Source organism: Euleptes europaea, chromosome 13 (genome assembly GCF_029931775.1).
Source record: "Euleptes europaea isolate rEulEur1 chromosome 13, rEulEur1.hap1, whole genome shotgun sequence".
In the NCBI taxonomy this organism is placed as follows: Eukaryota; Metazoa; Chordata; class Lepidosauria; order Squamata; family Sphaerodactylidae; genus Euleptes; species Euleptes europaea.
In genome coordinates this window covers 46,457,146-46,479,652 of record NC_079324.1, presented here as the reverse complement: position 1 = coordinate 46,479,652, position 22,507 = coordinate 46,457,146, and the positions used below count along the sequence as shown (strand labels likewise).

General features: G+C 46.1%; 1 protein-coding gene across 1 annotated transcript in view; it reads left to right on the top strand.

The window, feature by feature from the left end:
- The window catches only part of SRRM4 (serine/arginine repetitive matrix 4), a 144,137-nt gene that overhangs the window by 115,215 nt on the left and 6,415 nt on the right, over window positions 1-22,507 (top strand). Inside the window, exons 8-10 of the mRNA XM_056859488.1 lie at window positions 2,629-2,785; window positions 17,230-17,570; window positions 21,443-21,649. Coding sequence (XP_056715466.1) covers window positions 2,629-2,785; window positions 17,230-17,570; window positions 21,443-21,649 — 705 coding nt within the window. The remainder of the gene's footprint in view (window positions 1-2,628; window positions 2,786-17,229; window positions 17,571-21,442; window positions 21,650-22,507) is intronic.

The window sequence follows — 22,507 nt, the reverse complement described above, 5'->3', positions numbered from 1 at the left end:
GCAAGTGGCACTAACGTTGGTGCTAGGGTCATGCCAGCCCTTAGCCAGTTTGGAGGGCCCTCCCATTAGGATTGCTCTGCCTGTCCACATACATCTCTCCCTCTGAGAGGACAATCAGTCAACTCCTTCTCCCAGAAGATGTCTGGGTATGGTAAAAGGCGACAGGCTGACCCCATTGATCCACTGACACACTGCCAGACTGGCACAAGTTTGCTTCTTACTAGGGCTCTTAGGGGAAAGGAATTCCTTTGGGGCAGATTGAAAAGTGGGTGTCAATTTAAAACTCCCACCAAAAGAAAATGGAACCAATCAGCCTTTTTGCTTATAATTCCAGCTAAGGTCTTTGCAAACATTGCAGTCCTGGAAGTGAGTGAACTAAAGTGGGCTGGATTAGGACATTTTCAGTCTGAAATTTACAAAGTATTTTACTGGGGAAATGACAAATGCAGAAGAAATGGAGTTGCAGTGATAAAGAGGCAAGATGTAGCACAAGCAATCAAGGGCTATAATGCAGAGTCTGATTGAATAACATCAATCAGACTTCATGGAAAGCCTGTCAACATAACCATCTCTCAGGTTTACACCCCAGCTACAGATGCTGAAGAGGCAGAAATTGACAGCTTTTATGCAAGCGTCCAGGAAGAAATCAATCACACACCTAAACAAGATGCGTTGTTAACCATGGGTGACTGGAACGCAGAAGTGGGGAACAAAGCAAAATAAAATGTTATCAGAAAATTTGGGCTAGGCACATGAAATGAAGTAGATCTCCAGCCACAACCTGGAGGTTGGGAACCCTAGTTCTGCCCCTTTAGTAAAAAAATTTTAGATGTATATTTTGGTTTACCTAACTTAGCTCAGTCCTGACCTGGATGGCCCAGGCTAGCCTGATCTCGTCAGATCTCAGAAGCTAAGCAGGGTCAGCCCTGGTTAGTATTTGGATGAGAGACCACCAAGGAATACCAGGGTTGCTGTGCAGAGGAAGGCACTGCTGGCAAACCACCTCTGCTGGCAAACCACCTCTTGCCATGAAAACCCCAAAACGGGTTGCCATAAGTCGGCTGCAACTTGACTGCACTTTACACACACACACACACACACACACAACTCAGCTCAAGGCACCTTCCCAAACAAAATCCTAACACAACAATAAAATTTGAGCGTCATACACATTAGAAAAAAGCAGTATCACAAGAGCAGTGATGAGATAAGTCGTAAAACATCGGCGATAAAAATCACAGCCCATCCTGCGTAAAAGCTCAGGAGAGCTTTACAGCTATTTCTGTCACCTAGCAGGAAAGTACATTTATACACATCACTAGGGAGAGCACATTCTGGAGCCTGAGGGCAACTGCAGGAAGGCCCTTTTTAAAGCTCATACAGAGCAGTCCTTAGCAGAGTTACACCCCTCAATGTCCACTGAAACGAATGGACTTAGATGGTTGTAACTCTGCTTAGGACAGCACTGTCAAAGCGTTCTGGTTTTCACGCCGCTCACGCATCCAACAGACACTTCAGCTCACTCGTAGGGGTGTCGGAGTTGTTTGGGTACTTCCTCATGACCTAGAAATCAGGAAGATGGTACAGATGTAGTGAATGACGGCCTATTTACTGGGGTGAGGGTGGTGATCTGAAAACAGGACTTCTGTGCATCTCTCCTTCAAACCTAGGAAGAGCTACTGTGGGTCTGACAAAGATTCTCTCTGGGCCTTCCTCCCATTCTGAAGCATATACCCAAGATAGATTAGATAGACACCAACACCAGCCTCCTACAGTTTGGTATCCCTAGTGTCCCCCCTTTCAGTGGCCTGTAAGAAAGAAACGCAAAATGCACCAGATGGCTGAGGTAATTTTGCACCATCCTAGATATCTAAAATGGCATTCAAGATACTTTTATTATTAAGGAAGTCTGAACATTATCCCTCAGTGGCCTATATCTCCTCTTCCTAGAGCTGCCACCCTCCACGTGGCACCTGGAGATCTACCACTATTGCAACCGATCTCCGGACGACCAAGATCAGTTCCCCTGGAGAACGTGGCTGCTTTGGAGGGTGGACTCTATGGCATTGTACCCTGCTGAGATCCCTTCCCCAAACCCCACCCTTCCTGGGTTTCACCCCCCACATTTCCTGGTACTTCCCAACCCAGAGATGGCAACCCTAGCCCTTCCACACTAGGGTTGCCAGGTCCCCTTTCTCCTCTGGCGGGAGGCTTTTGGGGCAGAGGTGAGGGGATCGCGCGCAGCTGCACCGACGCGCATGCACGTCACTTCCAGTTTACACCCAGAAGCACCGCATCGCGAGGGGCGTTTTGCCACTCTAACTCCCAGTTTGAATGGTGTAAGGCCCGGTGCGATGTGGCGCTTCCGGGTGTAAACCGTAAATGACATGCCGTGGTGTGTAGGTGCGTGCACATTTGCCCGCCGACCCTCAGCTGGTCAGCAGGCAGTGGGGGGGGTGGATTGGCGGGGGTTTGCCTGCCACCACTGGGCACCTGGCAACCCTATTCCATACGCAAGCAGGCTTCGCCATCCCCCCTAGTTCTGCGAGCAGCCCCCTTGCATAAAGGGTGCCCTTTCCAAGCTGGCTGCGTAGTAACCTCTCTCCATTGCGTTCCACTTAGGCCCAGAGCCAGGTTGCAGGAGGAAAGCCGCAAGGCTAAATGGAAGCGGTCTCAGCATTCTTCCAAAAGCACTAGGAAGTCAAATGGCGCCACAGAGGTGACAGACCCCCCTCTCCTCAGCCACGCCGTCCAGAACAACAGCTTTCTCTCTGCCACAGAACTTGTAAGTATTCTCCCACCCGCTTCCTTCCTCAGTTTTGGCCCAAGGAGCCTGTGTGAAAATTTTATGACTCAATTACAGCCATGTTAGACTAAGTTGGTTTAAAGTTGTATTCATTATTAATGGAGTGGTTCTCTGATGTATTAAAAGTCATTCCTCTACCCTGCATTTTGCACAAGGGGAGGGGGGGGAGATTGCTCAGGCTTTAGCCCATGAATAATAAAGAGAAGACATTTACCAAGGAAGTGGCCTCGGGCAATGATATTTTACAGGGACGTGTCTGTTATGTACCTCTTCTGCTCCGTGGATGAGCTCATTCCCAGCTGGTTCCTGGGCCCAGTAGTCCGGGCCTTCCAGGCAAGAAAGATTAGACCTATAAAAGAAAACATTTACATCTGACAGGGTGTGGGGGAGAGGACAGTTATAGGTGAGGAGATGTTTACCATCCCCCCCCACCCTTCATCATAAGCAAGTATTCTTGCTGCTCCTCGGGATGGTAATAGCGGCTGTGTGTGAGCATCCAAGGGGAAAATGCACGCTCAGGTCCCAAGGGCATTCTTTTTTTTATGCGCGGGAGATAGATAGAGTGCTGGCTTGGGTCCAACATGTGCTGTCAGCTCAAAGCACTGCTTGATTGTGCAAGAGGCATGCCCAGAGGAGTCTCGTTCCAGAGATCCTGTCTGTCCTTACAGCATTTCCAAGCTAAACAGAAGACTCGTCGGCCACTGTCAGCCTTCCCATCAGGTTAGAGACACGGCAGTACTAAATTCTGACTTCTCGCAGTAATGGGTAGATCGTTCCACGGGAGAAAGGAGGAACTTGCTTGTCTCTAGGGTCGTTTATGCATGGGAATTTTACCTGAGGTTCGTTGCTCGCTGGACCCACACTTTCCTGCTGGGGGTCTATGCACCAGCAGTCTCCAAGCTCAAATCAGGAAGTACTCGAATCCCTGCCCCTTGAAAGGCTGTTTCGTAATTGGCTATCCTGAGAGATAAGTTCCCTCCCCCCCAAACCCAATTGCTGTGTAAAAAAGCATTTTAAGAAAATAAAACAAAAAACGGAAAAATCTGAAAAGAAGGCGGGGGGAGAAATCCAGGCCTCAGTTTTAAAAAGCCTTTCTTCTGCTCAGAAGGCGCTCAGAGGAAGCAGGAAGCATTTGAATCCCCATCTCTGGACATGCTTCTTTGTAATTGGCTGCGAGCGAAACTAAGCTAGCATGTCCCACACTTTGCCTTATGCGCAGAGATTTCACCCAGGCTGAGCGTGGGAGAGGGAAGAATCGGGTTAACAGAAGGACAGGAAGGTCCAGGATTTGTGGGGGCTGGCAGTAGGCTTACCAGGTCTCTTTGCTCCACCAGCAGGAGCTGTTCAGCAGCACGCGACCTCCTCGCACGACGTGCGTGCTTGACCCGCGCAACGTGCCCACATCACTTTTGGTTTTACCCGGAAATGACGTGCTCTATCAATCTCTGCGGAGGTTGCTAGAGCATCCATGTCACTTCCGGGTAAAACCAAAAGTGATGTGAATGCGTTGCGCGGATGCGCGTCCTCGCGTTGCCCACCTGCCCTCAGGTGGTCAGCGGGCAGCCTGGTGGATTGGCGAGATTTTACCCACCACCACCGGGCACTTGGCAACCCTAGCTGGCAGTGAGGTCATCTAATAGAGGGGGAACTCATGTATAACTCCAAAGGACAACCGAGACAGATGGGGAGTGAACGTGAGTGAAAGTATCCATGCATAACCAACCTTGGAAGTCTTTCATGCTCCCACTTGGGGGCCAAACCACACAAGATACTGTTCAGATCCATGGGGATATGGATCGGGGCCCAATACTGGGGAAGACAAGGGGTCATTCTTCCCTGTGCCATAGGACCCTCCCACGCAACTTTTAAGTCTCCGGAGGGAATAAAACAGATACCTATACTGTGCTTATCTTTTGACCTTATGAGTCATTTCTGATCGGATAACCAGTGCAGGGGGTGGAAGAGTTAAACCCCAGGCTTCCCCTGGGCCCACATAGGGCTGGCAGCTCCAGACTGGGAAATACCTGGAGATTTTGGGGTTGGAGCCTGAGGAGGCAAGGTTTGGGGAGGGGAGGGACTTGAATGGAGTATAATGCCATAGAGTCTGCCCTCCAAAGTGGCCATTTTCTCCAGGGGAACTGATCTCTGTCGCCTGGCGATCAGTCGTAATAGCGGGAGATCTACCTAAAGGTTGGCACCCTAGGCCCACACCACACCATTGCTTTTTGCATCTCCATTACATTTCTGGGAGTTCAAATGCTCGTCACCAGTATTATGTGTTCTGGCTCTAGTTAGGTGCCCCTGTAATGTTTAATGGTATAAACACTTTTATGACACCCCTATTATCTCCAAGGATCCTGAGCTGGTTCCAGGTTGGGGGGGGCAGGCAGAGAGTTCCTAGGGCCCTCTCCTCACTCTGCCCACCACCAGGCTACCTGCTCAAGCCGTCCTTCCCCCGTATCCACCCACATTCCTCCTACCTGCTGGTGTACCATTGTCTGCTCATGGCCCTTGCTCACGCCTGCCTGCAGCCCTTTCCCCAGGGGCACCAGGCAGTGAGTGGGGCAGGGTGCAGGCGTGGCAGAATGCTAGCGAGTGGGCAAAGGAAGGTGGCAGAAGTGGGCCCCTGCCAGGAACCCTGGGCCCCAGCAGCTGCCCCACCTCAGTGTATCATGATGCCAGTCCTGCCAGGATTGGTGCTTCCCGCGCACACCACTTTGCAAGTTGCTGACAGATCTTCCATTGCCTGTGGTGCACCGTCTTTAATATTTCTCTGTCACGGCTTGATGTGTGTGGCTTTAAAAGCTAAGAGGCTCTTTGGCTTAAGACCAAAGCAATTGCCCTATCATCTGTGATCGTGAGTAAGTTCCCAAACAAATGCCACCGTGCTGGGTCATGGGAAACGGCAGGTTGCACATGGATACCATGCACCCATTTTGCTAACTGCAGTGCTTTCTTCCAGCGTGAGAGCATCTTACATCATCAGAAGGAAGGAAGCACCACCGTTAAGAGGACAGGTCAATAGATCCAACTCCTGCTGCCTTAGCATTCATGTGTGAGCCTTTACTTGTGTACATGCTAAAAATGAGGAGCACGGACCCCCTTCCAAATCCAGAGATTTGGCTTCTAGAGACCTAAGAGGAGGGGGCCCAGATATGTCAAATAGAAGCTGTAATGGCTGGGAGTGGGGGCAGGAAAGCTGACAACTCTTATTGCATGCTTTAAATTGAAGCCATTGTTCTGTAGTTCACGTTACCACGCTCGGAGGATGAACTTTCAGATTTAAGTAGTAACGTACCACTCTTTGTAAAATCTCATTCAGACACCCCCCGCTGAACTTGCTTGCAAAGGCACTAATTAGGAGTTAATTAAAAAAAGAATACTGTTCAGCTTGAGCTGCTAGGGAGATCAGTCTAGGGTCCTTCAAAGTTTAGGTGGCTTGAACCCTCTGTATTGGCTTGCCGCCTTTTGTATTGCCCCTGCTCAGAAGGCTTTAACAGAAGCCAAGCTCATAGGAATTGATAGGGTTGCCAGGTGGGTGGTTTTGGGGGCAATTGCCCGCTAATCCACCCAGATGCTCAAGAGCAGGGACTGCACATGCGCACACAGCTGCACGTGATGCGATCACGTCACTTCTGGGTTTATCCCCGGAAGCACCACATTGCCACAGCTGCTTTAGCTCTCAAACCTCCGAAATGCCACTTTCAGGCACTTCCAGGGGTAAACCCAGAGGTGACATGATCACATCATGTGCGGCCATGCATGAGTGCAATTGCCCCAGCCCCACCTTCCAAAACCTCCTGCCGATAGAGAGGGGGGACCTGGCAACCTTAGGAATTGATCAGGTAAAGCATTCTCTGTCACTCGTAGCTCTGTGCCAAAAAAAGGCTTCATTTCTGCATGTTGGGTTACTATGAAAGGCAAAGGCAAAGAACGCTGGCAATCCTGCCTTCATCCCTTGAAGAGCCCTGCCTCCCACTGAGGGCTGGGTGGATTAATCTGACCCCAGGGGTTCCCCATTTGCCACTCACCATAGTCTCCTGATGCACAAATCCTTTCTTACGAAGCTTGCCTACTTTCTACAGCATGAATCAAGACATAGGCAAAAAGTGTTTTTAACCCACTTCTCCCCAGGTGAAGAGCAGCAGAGGCCAAGCAGAGTTCTTTCCTTATGCTCTTCAGCTACTTCCATTTGCCTGTTTCTTGGCTGACAGATGAGAAATCAGCATCTTTGGGCGTCTGCTGTGGCCCTTAGCCCAGTGAAGAGCCTACCTACCAAAGAGATGCCTTCTGATTAATACTCTTGCTGTTAACAACTAGCGGGGTAAAAGAGGCCTTTGCCTGCATATTTCAAGTGAGCAGCTGAGGTGTGCAATAAGAAGAGGACTGTGCAAAGGCCTCCACGCTGGAGCAGAGGGGGTTAAGGAGGCTTTTGGCTGCATCTTGGCTCATGAGGGAGTGAATCGGGTGGGCAAAGCCTGTGTTGCTAGCCCTTCAGCTCTTGCCCAATTAGGTGCCAGTCAGATAAGCTGACTTCTTGGATACCCCATGTGTAGAATACAAATAATATACATGGGGGCCTACCCATCTCTGGGACTGATGTTTAACAACATCTGACCATTGCAATTATATTAGACTTCTAAGTCTGGGGAAGCATTTAGTGGTTGGAGATAAATTAGGGTTATTTCTTAATGTTGTGCTTTTAAATAACATTTAATTGTATTGTTTGTATAGGATTTTGCATATATATATTTGTTATGTTTTATGGATTAAATCCATCTTTAGTTGTGCTCAACTGTGAATACACAACAGCATAGTTTCTCTGGATGCAGACATGCCATATATTGAAGTGAGCGAGCCTGAGACATTGCCTCACGTATTAAGAAGGCATGGAATGTTCATGAACACTCAAACTTCTCAGAATATTCTAAGTTTTTTAAGGTCAGCAGGTGGGACAGCATGCTGTTGGGGGACCGAGTAGGGGATATTCAGCATTATCCACATGTTAGTCAATAGTGAGACTAAGGCTGCAATCCTGAGGAGCCTAGGCTGCAATCCTAGGGCTCCAATCCTAAAGCCTTAGGCTGCAATCCTAAGGCTGAATCTCCTTAGGAGCCGGCATAACCTCGCGGCAGCATGGGTGCCACTTTATCACGGGTGCGGGGGCAAACATGCCAGCCCCGCCAGCAGTGCAGCCACTCTGGGAACTAAATCCCGGAAGAGAATGGCCGCGCTGGTGTGAGGGAGCAGTTCCTGGAGTTGGAGCTGCCTTTAGGTAGCTTCCACATCCCTTTTGGCCCGGGAACACCCTCTTGAGTGGCGGCGGGGCTGCACCGCCTTTTTTGGTGGCGCAGCCTCACTGTTTTCAATGGGACCTTTCCCCCCTTTTTCTTTATTTTTATTTTTAAAAACTCTTCTTTTTCCAACACGGATCTACTCCCCGTTTAGGAATGGGCTGCCCGTGGGAAAGGTCACGCGTCAAAGTGCAATGTGCTGATGGAGTGGAAATATTGATGTGCCTATATTGTGTGTGTATGTGTACAGGTGTATATGAATGGGGGAGAATGTGAGAGGACGGACGCAGAGAAAGCACTGCATATGCATATACATACATGCTTGTTCTTTTACCCAGGTCTCTGCTTGTCCTAGTGTTAGGCATCTCCTCCAGGGCAAAGGGATTTAACTTTGAAGCGAGAGCATTTAAAAAAAAAATCCTCCCCCGCCCCAGGAGTGTTTTTGAGTATGTTGTAAGATTGCGGGTTCCATATGGTTTCAGAAAATTGATATCCATCTCTCTCCAAGGGGCCATTTTGAAACACAGTAAATGGGGCCTGTTTAGCTTAATTGGAAAACAGGTTACGATTATACTTTTGTACCTATTAGAGTAGATGGCCTCTTGAGCTAAGCATTTAATGGAAATTAAAGCCTGAGGTGCATAAGTGGAAGTCTTCCTTCTCCCCACCACCAATTCCCCCACTGGCTCAATAAAATCTTGTTTTGACCAAAACAAAACTTGATAATAACAGCCCAGTCTGATCCGTGTTTAATCAGAAGTCGCCCCGCTGAGTTCAGTGGGATTTACTCCCTCATCAGTATGCTTCACTTAATCAGTTCCAGGGGCTGTTATATGTCTCACGTGTGCCCCACCCATCCAGTGAAAACCCAGAGAGGCAAGGTTTTCCTGTTTTCTACTAAAACTGAGACAAAATGTAAGCGGGGGTAGAAGAAAACATGCAGCCACAATGAACTTTAACACATTAAAATAAATGATAGGAATGGATTTGTTTTTGTTTTTAAAAGTTTACACTGGCTGCTGGCCAGTGGAACACTCTGCCACTAGAAACTATCATGGCTAGAAGAATCAACAGAAGACAGAAAGAGAGAGAGAGAGACAGAAAGTCAGACAGACAGACAGACAGAGAGCGAGAGCGAGAAAGAAAGAAAGAAAGAAAGAAAGAAAGAAAGAAAGAAAGAAAGAAAGAAAGAAAGAAAGAAAGAAAGAAAGAAAGAAAGAAAGACATTTAAAGCAGGAGCTCAGCAATGTAGTGTTTGGGGGCAGCCATCCTACTGCACAGTAGTTGTTCACTAATCTTAAACTGACACAGGTTGGGGACAGACTATTGGGACCTAGCAGCATCCCATAACGTTTACTTCTGCCTGTCTGTTATGCTTTTTATTCCCCCCCTCCTTCCTCCATGGATTTCAGGGCAGCATACGTGGTTCTCCCCTCTTTCATTTTATCTTCACTACATTCCTGCAAGGGAGGCTAGGCTGAGTAAGTGACTGGCCTGAATCACCCAGTGAGCTTCACAGCTTAGCAGGGATTTGAACCCAGATTGCTCTGGTTCTAGTCCGGTACTCTGTGCCACTCTGGCTGTGCTTACCAACTCATTGCTAAAGGCTATTTGAGAAGTAGCTGTAGAACAGTTGAAAGCTGGTGTAGGGTTGTCAAGGCAGTGCAGGATTCAGGGTTTTTTCTGGGCCAGAGAATTTGAGCAAGATCCCCATACTGGTGCCTCTCCCAGCATGGGACCACCATCATGTCCCTGCCTATTTGTTTGTCCATCTTCCTTTGATCCCAATCAACAGGACCACCCACGGAGACGAAGGTACAGTGATTGCTTCCTTCTCCTTGTGTCTCTCACTATTTCCTCTTTCAAAGAAAGCAGCCAAGGCAGCGATATCGTGAAGGAGAAGTGGAAGGGCCAGAAGCACCAAAGGTTGGCAGTGGCTCTCGGCAGGGGGTCAGAGATGCTGACCCCGGCTGCTGGCTCTGAGTGTACAGTAATGGCTAGAGCAGGGTTCCCCAACGTGGCTCAGTGATAAAGCATCTGCTTGGCATGCAGAAGGTCCCAGGTTCAATCCCCGGCATCTCCAGTTAAAGGGTCTAGGCAAGTAGGTGATGTGAAAGATCTCTGCCTGAGACCCTGGAGAGCCACTGCCAGTCTGAGTAGACAATACTGACTTTGATGGACCAGGGGTCTGATTCAGTATAAGGCAGCTTCATGTGTTCATGTATGTCTTTTCTGGTGCCCATCAAGGGTTTTTAGAAAGTAGGCGAGACCATGTGTGGCTTTTGCCTAGGAGGGCTTCTTGGCCATTGGAAATCTGGTTGGCTGTGCAGATTTTTAAGAAGTTGCTTTAGTACCAGCTGTCACCACAGTGTAAGGATCTTCACAGTGTGACTGAAGATAAGCTGCGGATATGCAAGGAATTATTTTTAAACATTTGTTCGTTTTAAAAGGCGTTCTGTTAAACAGAGCTTCTGCCTGAAACATTGAAGAGTTACTATTAGATTTATGCACAACCTCTCTACCTGAGATTTTGTGGTTAGCTCCACCTCTTGTGGCAGCCATTTTGTGGTTGCACCTACCATCCAACATCACAATTCCAAAGGTGCCCAGAGGCTGAAAAAGGATGAGGACCCAGGACTGGGGAAACCAGCCAACATCCAGCAATTCCTTGGGTGAAATCTCACATGAAACCCAAACTCACTAAATAGCCTTCAACAAAGTGCCATTTCTCAGTTTCAGCCTACATCTACCATAAAATTGGCTTACCTTGCAGAGTTGTTGCAAAAAAACTGAGATCCAGGTTGATTCACACGTCAGTTCTGTTCATAGCATTTTTCTTCTTCCTTCAGGCCTTATTTGGGCCCTGGTGACTGCCAGTTTTATATAACCTGGCTGGTATTATCAATGAGCTACTATGGGCTAAAAATGCACCCACCCATCAGCACTGTGGCTGTATGTCTAAGCACTAGACTTAAATGTACCATAATAGCCTAGGAGGGCTGTTGAATTAGCAGGAAAAAAATCTGTCCTAGATAGAAAAGGGCAAGGCAGGGCTGGTTTCGGATTTTAGAGGATCCCGGGAATTAAAAGAAGAGGAAGAGTTGTTTTTTATATGCCCACTTTCTCTACCTTTTAAGGAGAATCAAACCAGCTTACAATCTCCTTACAATCAAACCAGCTTACAATAGACACCTTGTGAGGTAGTAGGGGCTGAGAGTCTTCTGAGGGAACTGTGACAAGGTCATCCAGCTGGCTTCGTATGTAGAAGTGGGGAAACCAACCCAGATCACCAGATTAGAGTCCGCCGCTTATGTGGAGGAGTGGGGAATCAAACCCGGATCTCCAGATTAAAGTCCACCACGCTTAATCACTACACCAAGCTTCAGCGGCCTCTCATTAAATGCATCACCCTCTTGTGCATGCATGTGTCAGTGTACATAGAGCAGCCTCCTGGAGGAGGGAGCAGAATGGGGCTCTTGCATTCCTTTAAACCCTGTCGGTGACAGCAAGTTAGGAGTATCGTCGAAAATTCATGCTCCAGTTCTCTTCCAGGCACCTCTCCCACTCAAACGCTGGAGGAATTGGAGTATAACTTTCTCATGTGCAAAAGGTGGCCAAAGAGCTGTGCTGTGGTCCTCCTCTGGGCACCACTCCCAGCAGCAAATGAGACATCATCCCAGAGGCCCCTGCAGTATTGATCAGAAAAAAACATGGGGAGGCAGCGGAGCTCATTTATCTCCTGTGAGAACCACCCGCTGCTGCTTCCGGCACCTCTCCCAGCAGAAAATGTTGGTCTCTGGAGTGATCTCCCATTCCTGGTGGGAGTGAAGCGGTCATTTGCTGTGATAAGTGGCTATGTTTCTGGATTTTGTATTTTACTGGAAAATACATTACCTTTTTTAACCAGCCACTCCAAGCAATGATACAAACTTCGAATTGTAACACAATTCTTTTATTGTTAGCTTCTAGTTAACTAAAGTAAAAAACACACCAATATATTGAATATATGAAAGTTACATTGTATGAAAAATCTAACAAAATATTACAGATCTGTTCACAATAAAAATTGAAAATACAGTGAAAATACAAAGTTCACATACCTCTGGTATTCTTTATACAGGCAGCCTAGCAGCAGCATGTCTGTTAAAGAACTTCCAACCTCTACAATTTCTAACCCCTTATATACTCTTTCAAAGCTGAGTTGTCATGAGAACTCAGATTTGTTCCCATCTATTGCAACTTTCACATCAAATCTTTCCCAAGGATCAAAGATATCATTCTCAAATCACATATATTAAAAATACAAATAAGACAAAAATTTCCCCCAATAAGCATTCATTCTAATGTTCCCATTCGTTGTACCAAGAGCTACAGCTGAATATGTTATGTAATAATTTGATAAGAATATGTAGTTTCAAGTATGTTCACAAAATCTAAAATTTCATCTTCAAACAGTTTCACACAGTAACTCAGATAATGACTCAGATAATACTATAACAGGAGCAGGTGGACCAAGAATCTCTTTGGTAGGTAGGCTTTTCACTGGGCCAAGGGCCTTATTAGATGCCCATCATCTATGCTGGACCTGATGGAAGGCCTATTTTTCTCCTCTGCCATATTGTGTTTATATCCTATATATTATAATCTACTGTATTAGCACAGGCAGAGCTTGTGATGAGCTGAAACCTACCTTGCTGGACAATATTGGCTTTCCCAGCTCATGGCTCCAGCCCTGGGCCCAGAATGTTCCAGGCCCTGCCCAGATACCAGAGTTTTTGATTTCTAGAGCTGGCAAGTTCTGCCATCTGTTCACCAATACTTTCTCATCAAACTCAACATCTTTTTTCTGCCTCTTTCTTCTTTCTTTTTTTTTTTTTTTAACTGAACATCCAACTTGAAGAAGAATTCTGCCGAACTGGAAAGCTTGCTCACTAGTTTGGGGTGTTTTAGTTGGTCCTAGTTAAAAGTGTTAATTACCCTACCGGTACTTTTGGATGTTTTCTTTCTTAATGGATTGACACCATGGATAGCTCCCATTTTCTGTCGATCAAACAAAAGGGTATGTTTCGTTTGTATACTAGAGTCTGCTGAAGCTATGCAAGGATATGGAAACTTGGAATCTTACAGAGTTCACTTTTAGGTTCAAAGATTTCACTAAGAACTAAATATTTGGTTGGGGTGAGATCTTCACCCAACATCAGATATTATGTTGTTGTTTTTTAATCCCTGTGCTTGCACTGAATCACAGAAGGCATGCAGCTGTTGCTTTAGGACGTTGCCACATAAAGAAGGAACAATCTAGCTATTGTTAGATGTTCTTATGTCCCAGTTGAAGCAGCGGGATGGGATTTAGCTATGTTTTATCAATCCCATTAATTTAAACAGGAGTCAGTTGTAGCACGTTTGGGGGAAGGGTGCTACATTATCTGTAGCATCAAAAAAAAAAGAGTTTTTGTGACACCAGCAGATTTATTGTGGCAAAAGCTAGAGCCCGCATCATCAGGTGCATGATGGATTGTTGTCATTTGGCAGATATACAAGCCCGACGCGAGCTTTGCTGTAGGGGTTCATATTAGCATAGAATGGAGGACAAGAAATATAAAAGGGGGGAAATGGTAAGCCAAAAGCCCATGAAAACCAAGTGGTCCTGTGTCCTTTCTATACAAAGCTCTGCTGTGTACAAGGTTAAGTATCACATCTCTTGATGGTGATAACAGTCTTCATAGCAGTTACCGCTGTTGTGAATGGGCCACTGTGTCTCTGTACATTTGAGCTTTGCATAGGAATGTTGCACATTCTGGGTTAGGTCCCACAGCTCTGTTCTGCTAACTAAGGTGATTTCCTCCAGCATGAGGAACCTCCCTTGTGAAAATGCCTCTATTAGCAGCATAGAGCCATAGGATCCGAGCCATTATCTCTTGCAAGGGAGGCTGGCTCCATCATTTCCAGTGTTTCCCACATGTATCATCTAATAGTAAAGTGGCTGTCCCTTGTCAGGATAACTGGTGTTGCATAATGGAATCATGCACAGACAAGACAGAAGGCTCTGCATATTTAGGAGACTCCCCGTGTGTGCAGAAAAATATTATTTGAAAAGAAAAAGGGAAACCCTTTAAAAATCCCTGACTGATTTATTTATTTATTTATTCTATTTATACCCTACCTTTGTCTGCAGCGGAGAACCCAAAGCAGCTCACGCCATTCTCTCTTCTCAGTTTTACCCTCACAATAACAATTGAGGTAGCTTAGGCTGAGAGTGTTTGACTGGCCTAAGATTACCCAGAAAATCTCCAGGGCAGAGTGGGGATTTGAACCTGGGTCTCCCATATCCTAGTTCGGTGCTCAACCCACTGCACCATGTTGGCTGATGAGGTCTGAAAATGCTCCAAAAGGGATGAAATATTGAAAGCAGCTGAGTGTCAGTTAAAGGGGAAATGGGGGGGGGGGAGTACAAGATATCAGCCTACTCAATTTTCTGAGAGCTTAGAGCAGTGGTTCCCAAAGTGGCCAGTACCACCCCCTGGGGGGCAATGGGATTACCTAGGGGGGCACTAAGAGGCAAGGGGGCAGCAGGGGGCGCTAGAGGTGGGCCCTTTAAACTGTGTTGTTGGATAGGGTAGGGGTGCTGCAGTTGAGTTTGTGGAACCAAGGGGGCGGTGGCCCGAAAAGTTTGGGAACCACTGGCTTAGAGAATCCTGGAGGGGGAGATTTGGGAGGATTTCGATATTGCTTCCCTCTCCTGTGGTTCCTTGCATGTTCCCAGCTTGTGTGTGGGTCTTGAATTATGGGCAGTCTTGAATTATGCTGCATATAATTGATGGCGAAGTGGAATCTGGTCCATAAAACCTTCTGCCACAATAAATCTATCAGTCTCTCATGTTTGTTTGTTGTCCAGAGTGGGGTTTTTGGGAAGGGGGGCCAGGTGGGTTCATTTAGTGTGCCTGATCTTATGTAACATCTGGGCACATTACACCATTAATTCCCTGGCAGCACATGTGACAAAGGAACGGAAAAGCTTCTCCTGAATACATATTAGTCTGAAAGCAAAGATTAATATGAGTTGAGGCTTACTTTAGAAGAGACTTGGCATGTATGTGTGCTGGTATCATCCTGGCAATATATAGCGGCCATGTACAGAATGTGACCTCCATGCGAATTTGAGACAATGTGTGAGAGCTGGAATGTTTTTCTAGATCTTGTAACATGAGGTGGAGAGGGACAATTATGAACTCCTATAGAATCCAGGATCCCTCTCTACCTGGACCTGATTATATTGGGGGCCAAAGTATTTGTAACATGAAGCCAAGATCCAGGGTTCCCCTAAAATCTCACTCTAACGCACAGCCCAGAAAAAAAATTCCTTTTGATCACCTCTCTCCGATAACTATTTTTAATTTTTGTATGCTCTGTGGGCCCGCGTCAAAACCCAAGGTGATGATTTGAACCAGTACCTTTTAATCCCAGATACTAAAAATTAGGGGGGGAAAACTTAAAAGAATTAAGTTGAAAGTGGTTATTTTAAAACAATAACGAAGCATTTCAATCAAAGGAATCAAACACTTGATTGGCACTGTGGATTGAAGAGAGAGGGTTTATGTTTTTTTTTTCTCTTGTCATTTGAGACTCTAATGTTGGACTTACATTGCCCGCTCTTCCCTTTTTCTTACACCTTACCCTACTAAAGGAGGAATTCTTGATTGGTAAGTGGATCCTAACCGCAAGATGCTAGGGCATTTCTTAGAGGTCACTCAAAAATATTAGAAATACCTTCTACAAGGGGAAAAACACACAAAGCAATATATGTCTACCTTTTCTCTAGAGGGAGTTTTTCCTTTTCTTTTTTCCCTTTTTTTTTTTGGTTTTCCTTTTCTCCTTTTTATTCAGTTACAATTTCTAATGATCACAGTTGTTTGCTAGTTTATTTTCCCTTTCCTTTATACCTAAATATGCATTTTTATTTGTTTATTTGTGGATATATCCATCCTGTATCCTTACTGAGGACATATTTAAAAAAAACAAAAACAAATGAGAGGTAATTATATAGGGCATGATCCAGCCAAAGTGAACCCTTTACAGAGCCCAAACCAATGAATGCATAATTGGAAATAAGCTTCCACTGAATTTAATGGAACTTACTACTCGGTAGACCATAACTGGATGAGACATGGGAGATCCAAGCTTGGATCTCCTGATGTATTTTTAAGGATAAGTAGAGAATGGGGCTACAGGTCAGCGGGAGGGTGAATTCAATTCTTCCCCTGTACAATTTCCCCAATAAAAATATCTGCTGTTTGCCCCATTAGGGAAAAAAAGACAAGTATGTATAGGTACCAAGGCAAATAAGCTCAAAGAGGCTGGTTTCTATTGGGAAAAAGGCATTAGAGGAAGATTTAATCCCCTTTCCCTGTACTGCAGCCCAAATCCAAATCTGCTGTTTCTTTTAAAAAGACATTGGATGATCTGATCACAAATTTTGAGCAGTTTGCTAATTGTTGTGCCCAATGTGTGCTTGCAACATTAAGCTCTGCCGGTTTGAGCACAGGAGAGAATTTAAGCACTTTGCTTAGGTCTCTTCCTTTGCAATCCTTGGGATGTAGAAGTGCTTAGCTTTGGCTGACTCATACTCACTGGATTTTTTCCCACTTTGTTTTAGTTCTAAGGCATATGTCATATTTTCTTTGAAGTGCAACATATTTGATTTTTGACCCTTTTTTGGTTTAAGGAAAATGTTTTGGGTCCTTTTTATTTATACATCTTTTTCAAAAAAAATCTTTCATTCAACATGGATCGCATGCTTAATACTCTTTGCATGATGCCTTAAAATCTTCCAGTTGTATCCGGGGGAAAAAAGTCATTTCTTCTTTCTGTGGTTTTCTTTCAGGGAGATGTGGTTTTAGTTCTGACTTCTTTGTTTCTTTTCTTTCTTCCTCCTTTCTCTTTCTTTCTTTCCTTCTTTCTTTCTTCCTACCTTCCTTTCTTTCTTACTTTCCTTTGGTGACAGACTGTGCATCATGATGGTAGAAAAAGGGTTTATTTGAAAAAAAATGTATCTATATAACTGTCAAAACTAACACACTCCTTTTGTTGAAAATCTATTTAAACACTGGCAAATGGCTCTTTTGCTTGCAGATTTCAGAGTCTGGGTCTTCTGCTGCCCTCTTTAAAAAAGCAGAAGGTCAGCTTGTCAAGCTAGCCAGACAGAAGTTGAACGGAGGACGGTATGAATATGACTCAGGAAATGATACTTCTTCCCCTCCGTCTACTCAGACAAGCTCATCCAGGTCAAAAGGCAGCCAGGAAGCAAGCTGTCAAGTCCATGATGGCTTTGGCCAGGCCTTCTCTTCTGAGAAGGTCAGCAGTGGCAGCAGCTCTGATTCAGGAAACTCCTTCACCAGCTGCTCCTCCCGTACTAAGGGAGCAACTTTGGAAGATGCACACCCATCTCCATGTGCTCAAGCCAAGGATCAAAGGTGAGTCATGAGAGGTAAAGTGATTGCTCGGACCAGTGGAGTAATTGTGAAGTTGAAACTTAGCTAGAACAACTTAGCTTCTTTCTAAAAGGTTTTCCGAATAGGCCATTTGTGCACAGGTTATCTGCCCCAGGTTCAGCGCTTTTGGGATGCGTTTTTTCCTGCTTCCTCACAGCATTCGTGCACCTTCTGAGGGCTCCCCAGCTTTTCTCCAGTCCTTCTCAATCCTGGTTTGCTCTGAAGTTTTGGGAAAGATCGCAGTAAGCCTGGATGGCTACTCTGTGAGTGGATTTCCCCACCGGTCCCCAAAGCAGCCATTTCTTCCTGTCTCTGGGGGGACATTTTAAAAAAGCAGCTCTAGAATATTGCTATACTGCTATAACATTATACCAATATGTGTACTAGGTTCTCTGAAATCCCACCTTTCATTTATTTTTATTTTTATTTTAAAAGTATGTCTGTATCCCCTACCAGCTCACCCGCTGTATCCCCTACCCTACCAGAAAATATTTTTGTTAGTCTTTAAGGTGCTACTGGACTCTTGCCCTTTTCTACTACTGCAGACACACTAACACGGCTACCCACTGTGAATTGTATCCCCTTCCATTAGAGAAATATAAGCGGAAAGCCATATCTTTGCAATGGAAGGGGCTAGAGCAATGGTGTTGAACTCATTTGTTACGAAGGCTGGATATGACATAAATGTCATTTAGTTGGGCCAAATCATGACTCACCAACCGAGATCACGACTGGGGGGGGGGGCTGCCTTGGCTGGTGAGCCTGCAGTGGGCTCGTCAGCCCAGATCGAAAGAGGAGTGGTGGCTGGCGAGCCCGCAGCAGGCTTGCCAGCCCAGATCAGGATTGGGGGGGATGCCTTGGCTGTCTCACGGGCCGAATAAGAACTCTCAAGGGACTGGATCTAGCCCACATGCTGTTTGTTTCACACCCCTGGGATAGAGACTAGCTTTAAAAAAAACACACAGAGAAACTGGGAATTACCCAGTACACATACTAAAAGGTAAAGGTAGTCCCCTGTGCAGGCTGGCCCCAGTTTGGATAATAAAGGCCCTCCAGACCAGGCCACTTGCAAACAAGGTAGGGGTATACACGTACACGGGTATGCAAGAGGAGAAAGAGAGAGAGACTTTGAAATGGGATGGGGGGGGGACTCTGTCCCCAGAATGACCTGACATGGGCTGAGTATGCTCCAGGGTGTACCAGATGAAGAAGAAGGGGTTGGTTTTTATATGCCGACTTTCTCTGCCACTTAAGGGAGAATCAAACCGGCTTACAATCACCTTCCCTTCCCTTTCCCTCCCCACAGCAGACACCCTGTGAGGTAGGTGAGGCTGAGAGAGAATGACTTGCCCCAGGTCACCCAGCTGGCTTCGTGTGTAGGAGTGGGGAAACAAATCCAGTTCACCAGATTAGCCTCCGCCGCTTGTGTGGAGGAGTGGGGAATCAAACCCGGTTCTCCAGATCAGACTCCACCGCTCCAAACCACTGTTCTTAACCACTACACCACCATGTTGAGAGCAGCTAAGGATCAGTTCAGGGGAAGAGCGGGAGAAGGCAATTAGCCCAGCCAAGACCCTGAAAGCATACAAGATCTTGGCAGGATTTCCACAATGTCCCTCTGATTCCTCATGGACCCCAGCTTGTCCTGTTATAAAATACACATACTCAAAGATAAAATGGAAGAAGCTCTATTTCATGGATGTTTATGATTATGTTCTTTCAATAAGCAAAGTTGATCTAGTAGGAAGAGCTAATGAGGAGATAACATGTATTCTTTTTTCCCCCTTTGTAAACGAAGTCCTTCTTCCTTTGTGTTTCTGTGCTCTCCCGTTCTCTAGCGGCAGATTGAAAGTACATTTATCACATCTTTTCCAAGGGGAGAGATCAGTCTTTGGAAAATGCTCTTGTCCCCCTCCTTTTTCTTGTCTTCTCTTTGTATTTCGTTCTTTTCCTCTCTCCATGTTCTTTTCTTCTGTTACAATATGGGGCGGGGAGTTGTTCCTGCTGGCAGCTGCAATGATTTATACCTGAACTCCAAAAATTTGCTTTAAAATTATATTAAAAAGTTATTTTTTTAAAAAATTGATTGCCCTTAGCATCAGAGTTGCCCTATGCATTACTCTGCCCTGGAGGAAGCTGATCCACTTTGCTTATAAATGCTGGAAGGGGAGACATGAGATGAGAATGGGGGAATAACCTTGTAATCCCTGCACTTTGGAGAAGGAGAGGAGTGTTCTCAGATTTTCATTCAACAAAGTAGTTGTTTTCTAGAAGGAATGGCGATGAAAGCTATTGGACGTTCTTTTGATTCTCATGTCAGCTGCTTTACCGAGCAGGCCTCTGATAACAGATCCCTCCTTCCAACGAGCCTCCTCTATTAAATGTGTTTACAGGCAGAGCCTTGCCCTATGATCCTATACACTGGTCCTTGTTTCTCCATCAATTCAAATACCTTTAACAGCCCATTCCTGAGTTGAGGCGCACGGGGATGGCGGGGAAGAGGCGCAGCGGCGCCTCTTCCTTAGCCACTCCCCATACACCGTTAAACAACAACAAAAAAGCCGTTTCGCAGCTTTTTTTTGTTTAACCGGGGCCTTTCGCCCCATAGGGAATAGCGAGGCTGCGCCTGCTAAAAAGTAGGTGCAGCACCGCCATTCCCGGCGCTGGCGGAAGTGTCCGAAAGGGGATAGGGCAGCTATTTTCTCCCCGGAACGCCCCTGGAACACCCCCCTGCCCCAGTGTGGCCTCTCCACGCCGTTGCCAGCGCCACGGAGAGGCCGCACCAGTGGAGGAGGGAGGCGCAGTCCCGCGGCGCTTGGCCACCACCGGGACTGGCCTCACCGCCAGCGTAAGTACGTGTTACTCGCACAATTACGCATACTTACGCTGGCAGCGAGGTCACGCCACCTCCTATAGAGTTTCAGCCCAATTCTCAGGAATGGGCTGTAAACCTATTTCTGCCGCCCAGTTGCTATGAGGTAGTTGGTTGTTACCCAAATTGCTGCATGCAACTGAAAACTTTAAGTGTCAATCAAATTGTATTGACTATGTCAACCCTTGGGTTCTTGCATGATGGAGAAGCTATATAATATTTATTTATTTATTATATGTGACAATGTGATGCAAAAGCCATCAAGAAAATTGGCTCCCTACATAAAATTTCAAGTGGCATCACTGGAGCTTTGGAAGGATCTCATCCTCTCCTCGCTGGTTGTGGTTGCAACCTGCAAGAGGAGGGTATTAGGCTGAGCTCACTCAACAGAAGGCAGCGGGCCGGAAAAGCATCTTACGAGAGGCCAAGCACCAAAGTTTGGCCAGACAAGAAACAGTGTCAGAGGTGGTCTCTCCAGACCAAGGACAGCTCCAAGCTTGCTGACCATTTGCTCCAGCAAATTCCAAAGATAGACCAAGCCCTTGTATCCTCTGCCCACCCTATTGTGTGAAAATATTAAAGGGGAGTTAAGGTGTGTGTTTTCTGATCACACTCTTGATGGATTTGTCAAGGTAGAGTAGGAAGTCATGATGCTTTGGGGAAATTTCATGATAAGTCCTGGAGGAGTTTAGGTTCCAGGGATTCAAGTGGCCTACGTATGGAGTCTCTTCTACTGGATTGTGGTTCAAGATAAAAAAAACAAGAGGGTCATTTCAGTATTGGGTTGCATTTCTGGCTCCTTTTTGGAGAGAAGTACAGGATCGTAGACTACCTTTGCTCCCTGAGCTCTCTCTGACACATTCCTTGGCATCCGTGTTCACGTCTTCGCTTGGGATGGGATTTAATCCTGGACTAAAGCCAGCATAGTTTTGTGCACCAGTGCCCTGTATAACATTCCTGGATGGGAAATGTCTCTTTTCAGAAGACGGCCTCTGCAATCTGTTAGACACTCAGAGAAGAAGAAACACAGCCCGGCCTCCATCCCTTTTTCCAACTCGCCACTTAGGCCATCCGTCCAGAACAAGTCCTCCACCAGCAGATCATCACCAGAATCCAGCCATTCCCATTTGGTGCATCACAGGGCAGGGCCCAGGTCCTCCCAAAGCCGATCCTGCTCCTCAGGGACAAGGTGAGCCATCTTTTTGGGTTAATATCAGGACTACCTGTTTCCAAAGTCCTGTCACTTAGGCAGGCCAGGGGGAAAAACACCAGCTAAAGATGAATTTTTAGAAGCCCTGTGGCGCAGAGTGGTAAGCTGCAGTACTGCAGTCCAAAGCTTTGCTCACGACCTGAGTTCGATCCCAACAGAAGTTGGTTTCAGGTAGCCGGCTCAAGGTTGACTCAGCCTTCCATCCTTCCGAGGTCGGTCAAATGAGTAAAGGGAAGATGACTGGGGAAGGCACTGGCAAACCACCCCATAAACAAAGTCTGCCTAGAAAATGTTGGGATGTGACATCACCCCATGGGTCAAGAATGACCCGGTGCTTGCACAGGGGACCTTTACCTTTTTTAAAGATGAATTTACATAATCATAGAATAATTTTGTTTATTCTTGTGATGTATGTTACACGAGGCTTTTCCATCATTTGTGTTTCAACTCGAGGAAAATACCACACCTGCTTTCCTGTGGTTTCACTTCTCTGGGTAGTCTTTTCTGACTTTCCTCCATGGTTAGTTGCTTATATAAATTTAGGGTTCTCTCTTCCCACAGAAGTGGAATGGGCTCTTCCTCTTGACCATCAAGACTGGCAGTTTTCAAAGGGTCATCTATATCAAAGCTTCTTAAACTGTGGGTCGCGACCCCATATGGGGTCGTGTAACTGAATGTGGGGGTTGGGAAAAATTTGGGAACAGAATGCAAATTAGTATGCAAATTTGCTTTAGTCTTTAATAAATGGTAAAATTATATGTACACCAAAGAATTGTTTTAAAATAAATTTCATTATGATTTATTATCAGTAAATGTTTGATTTGTATACCTGTTTTA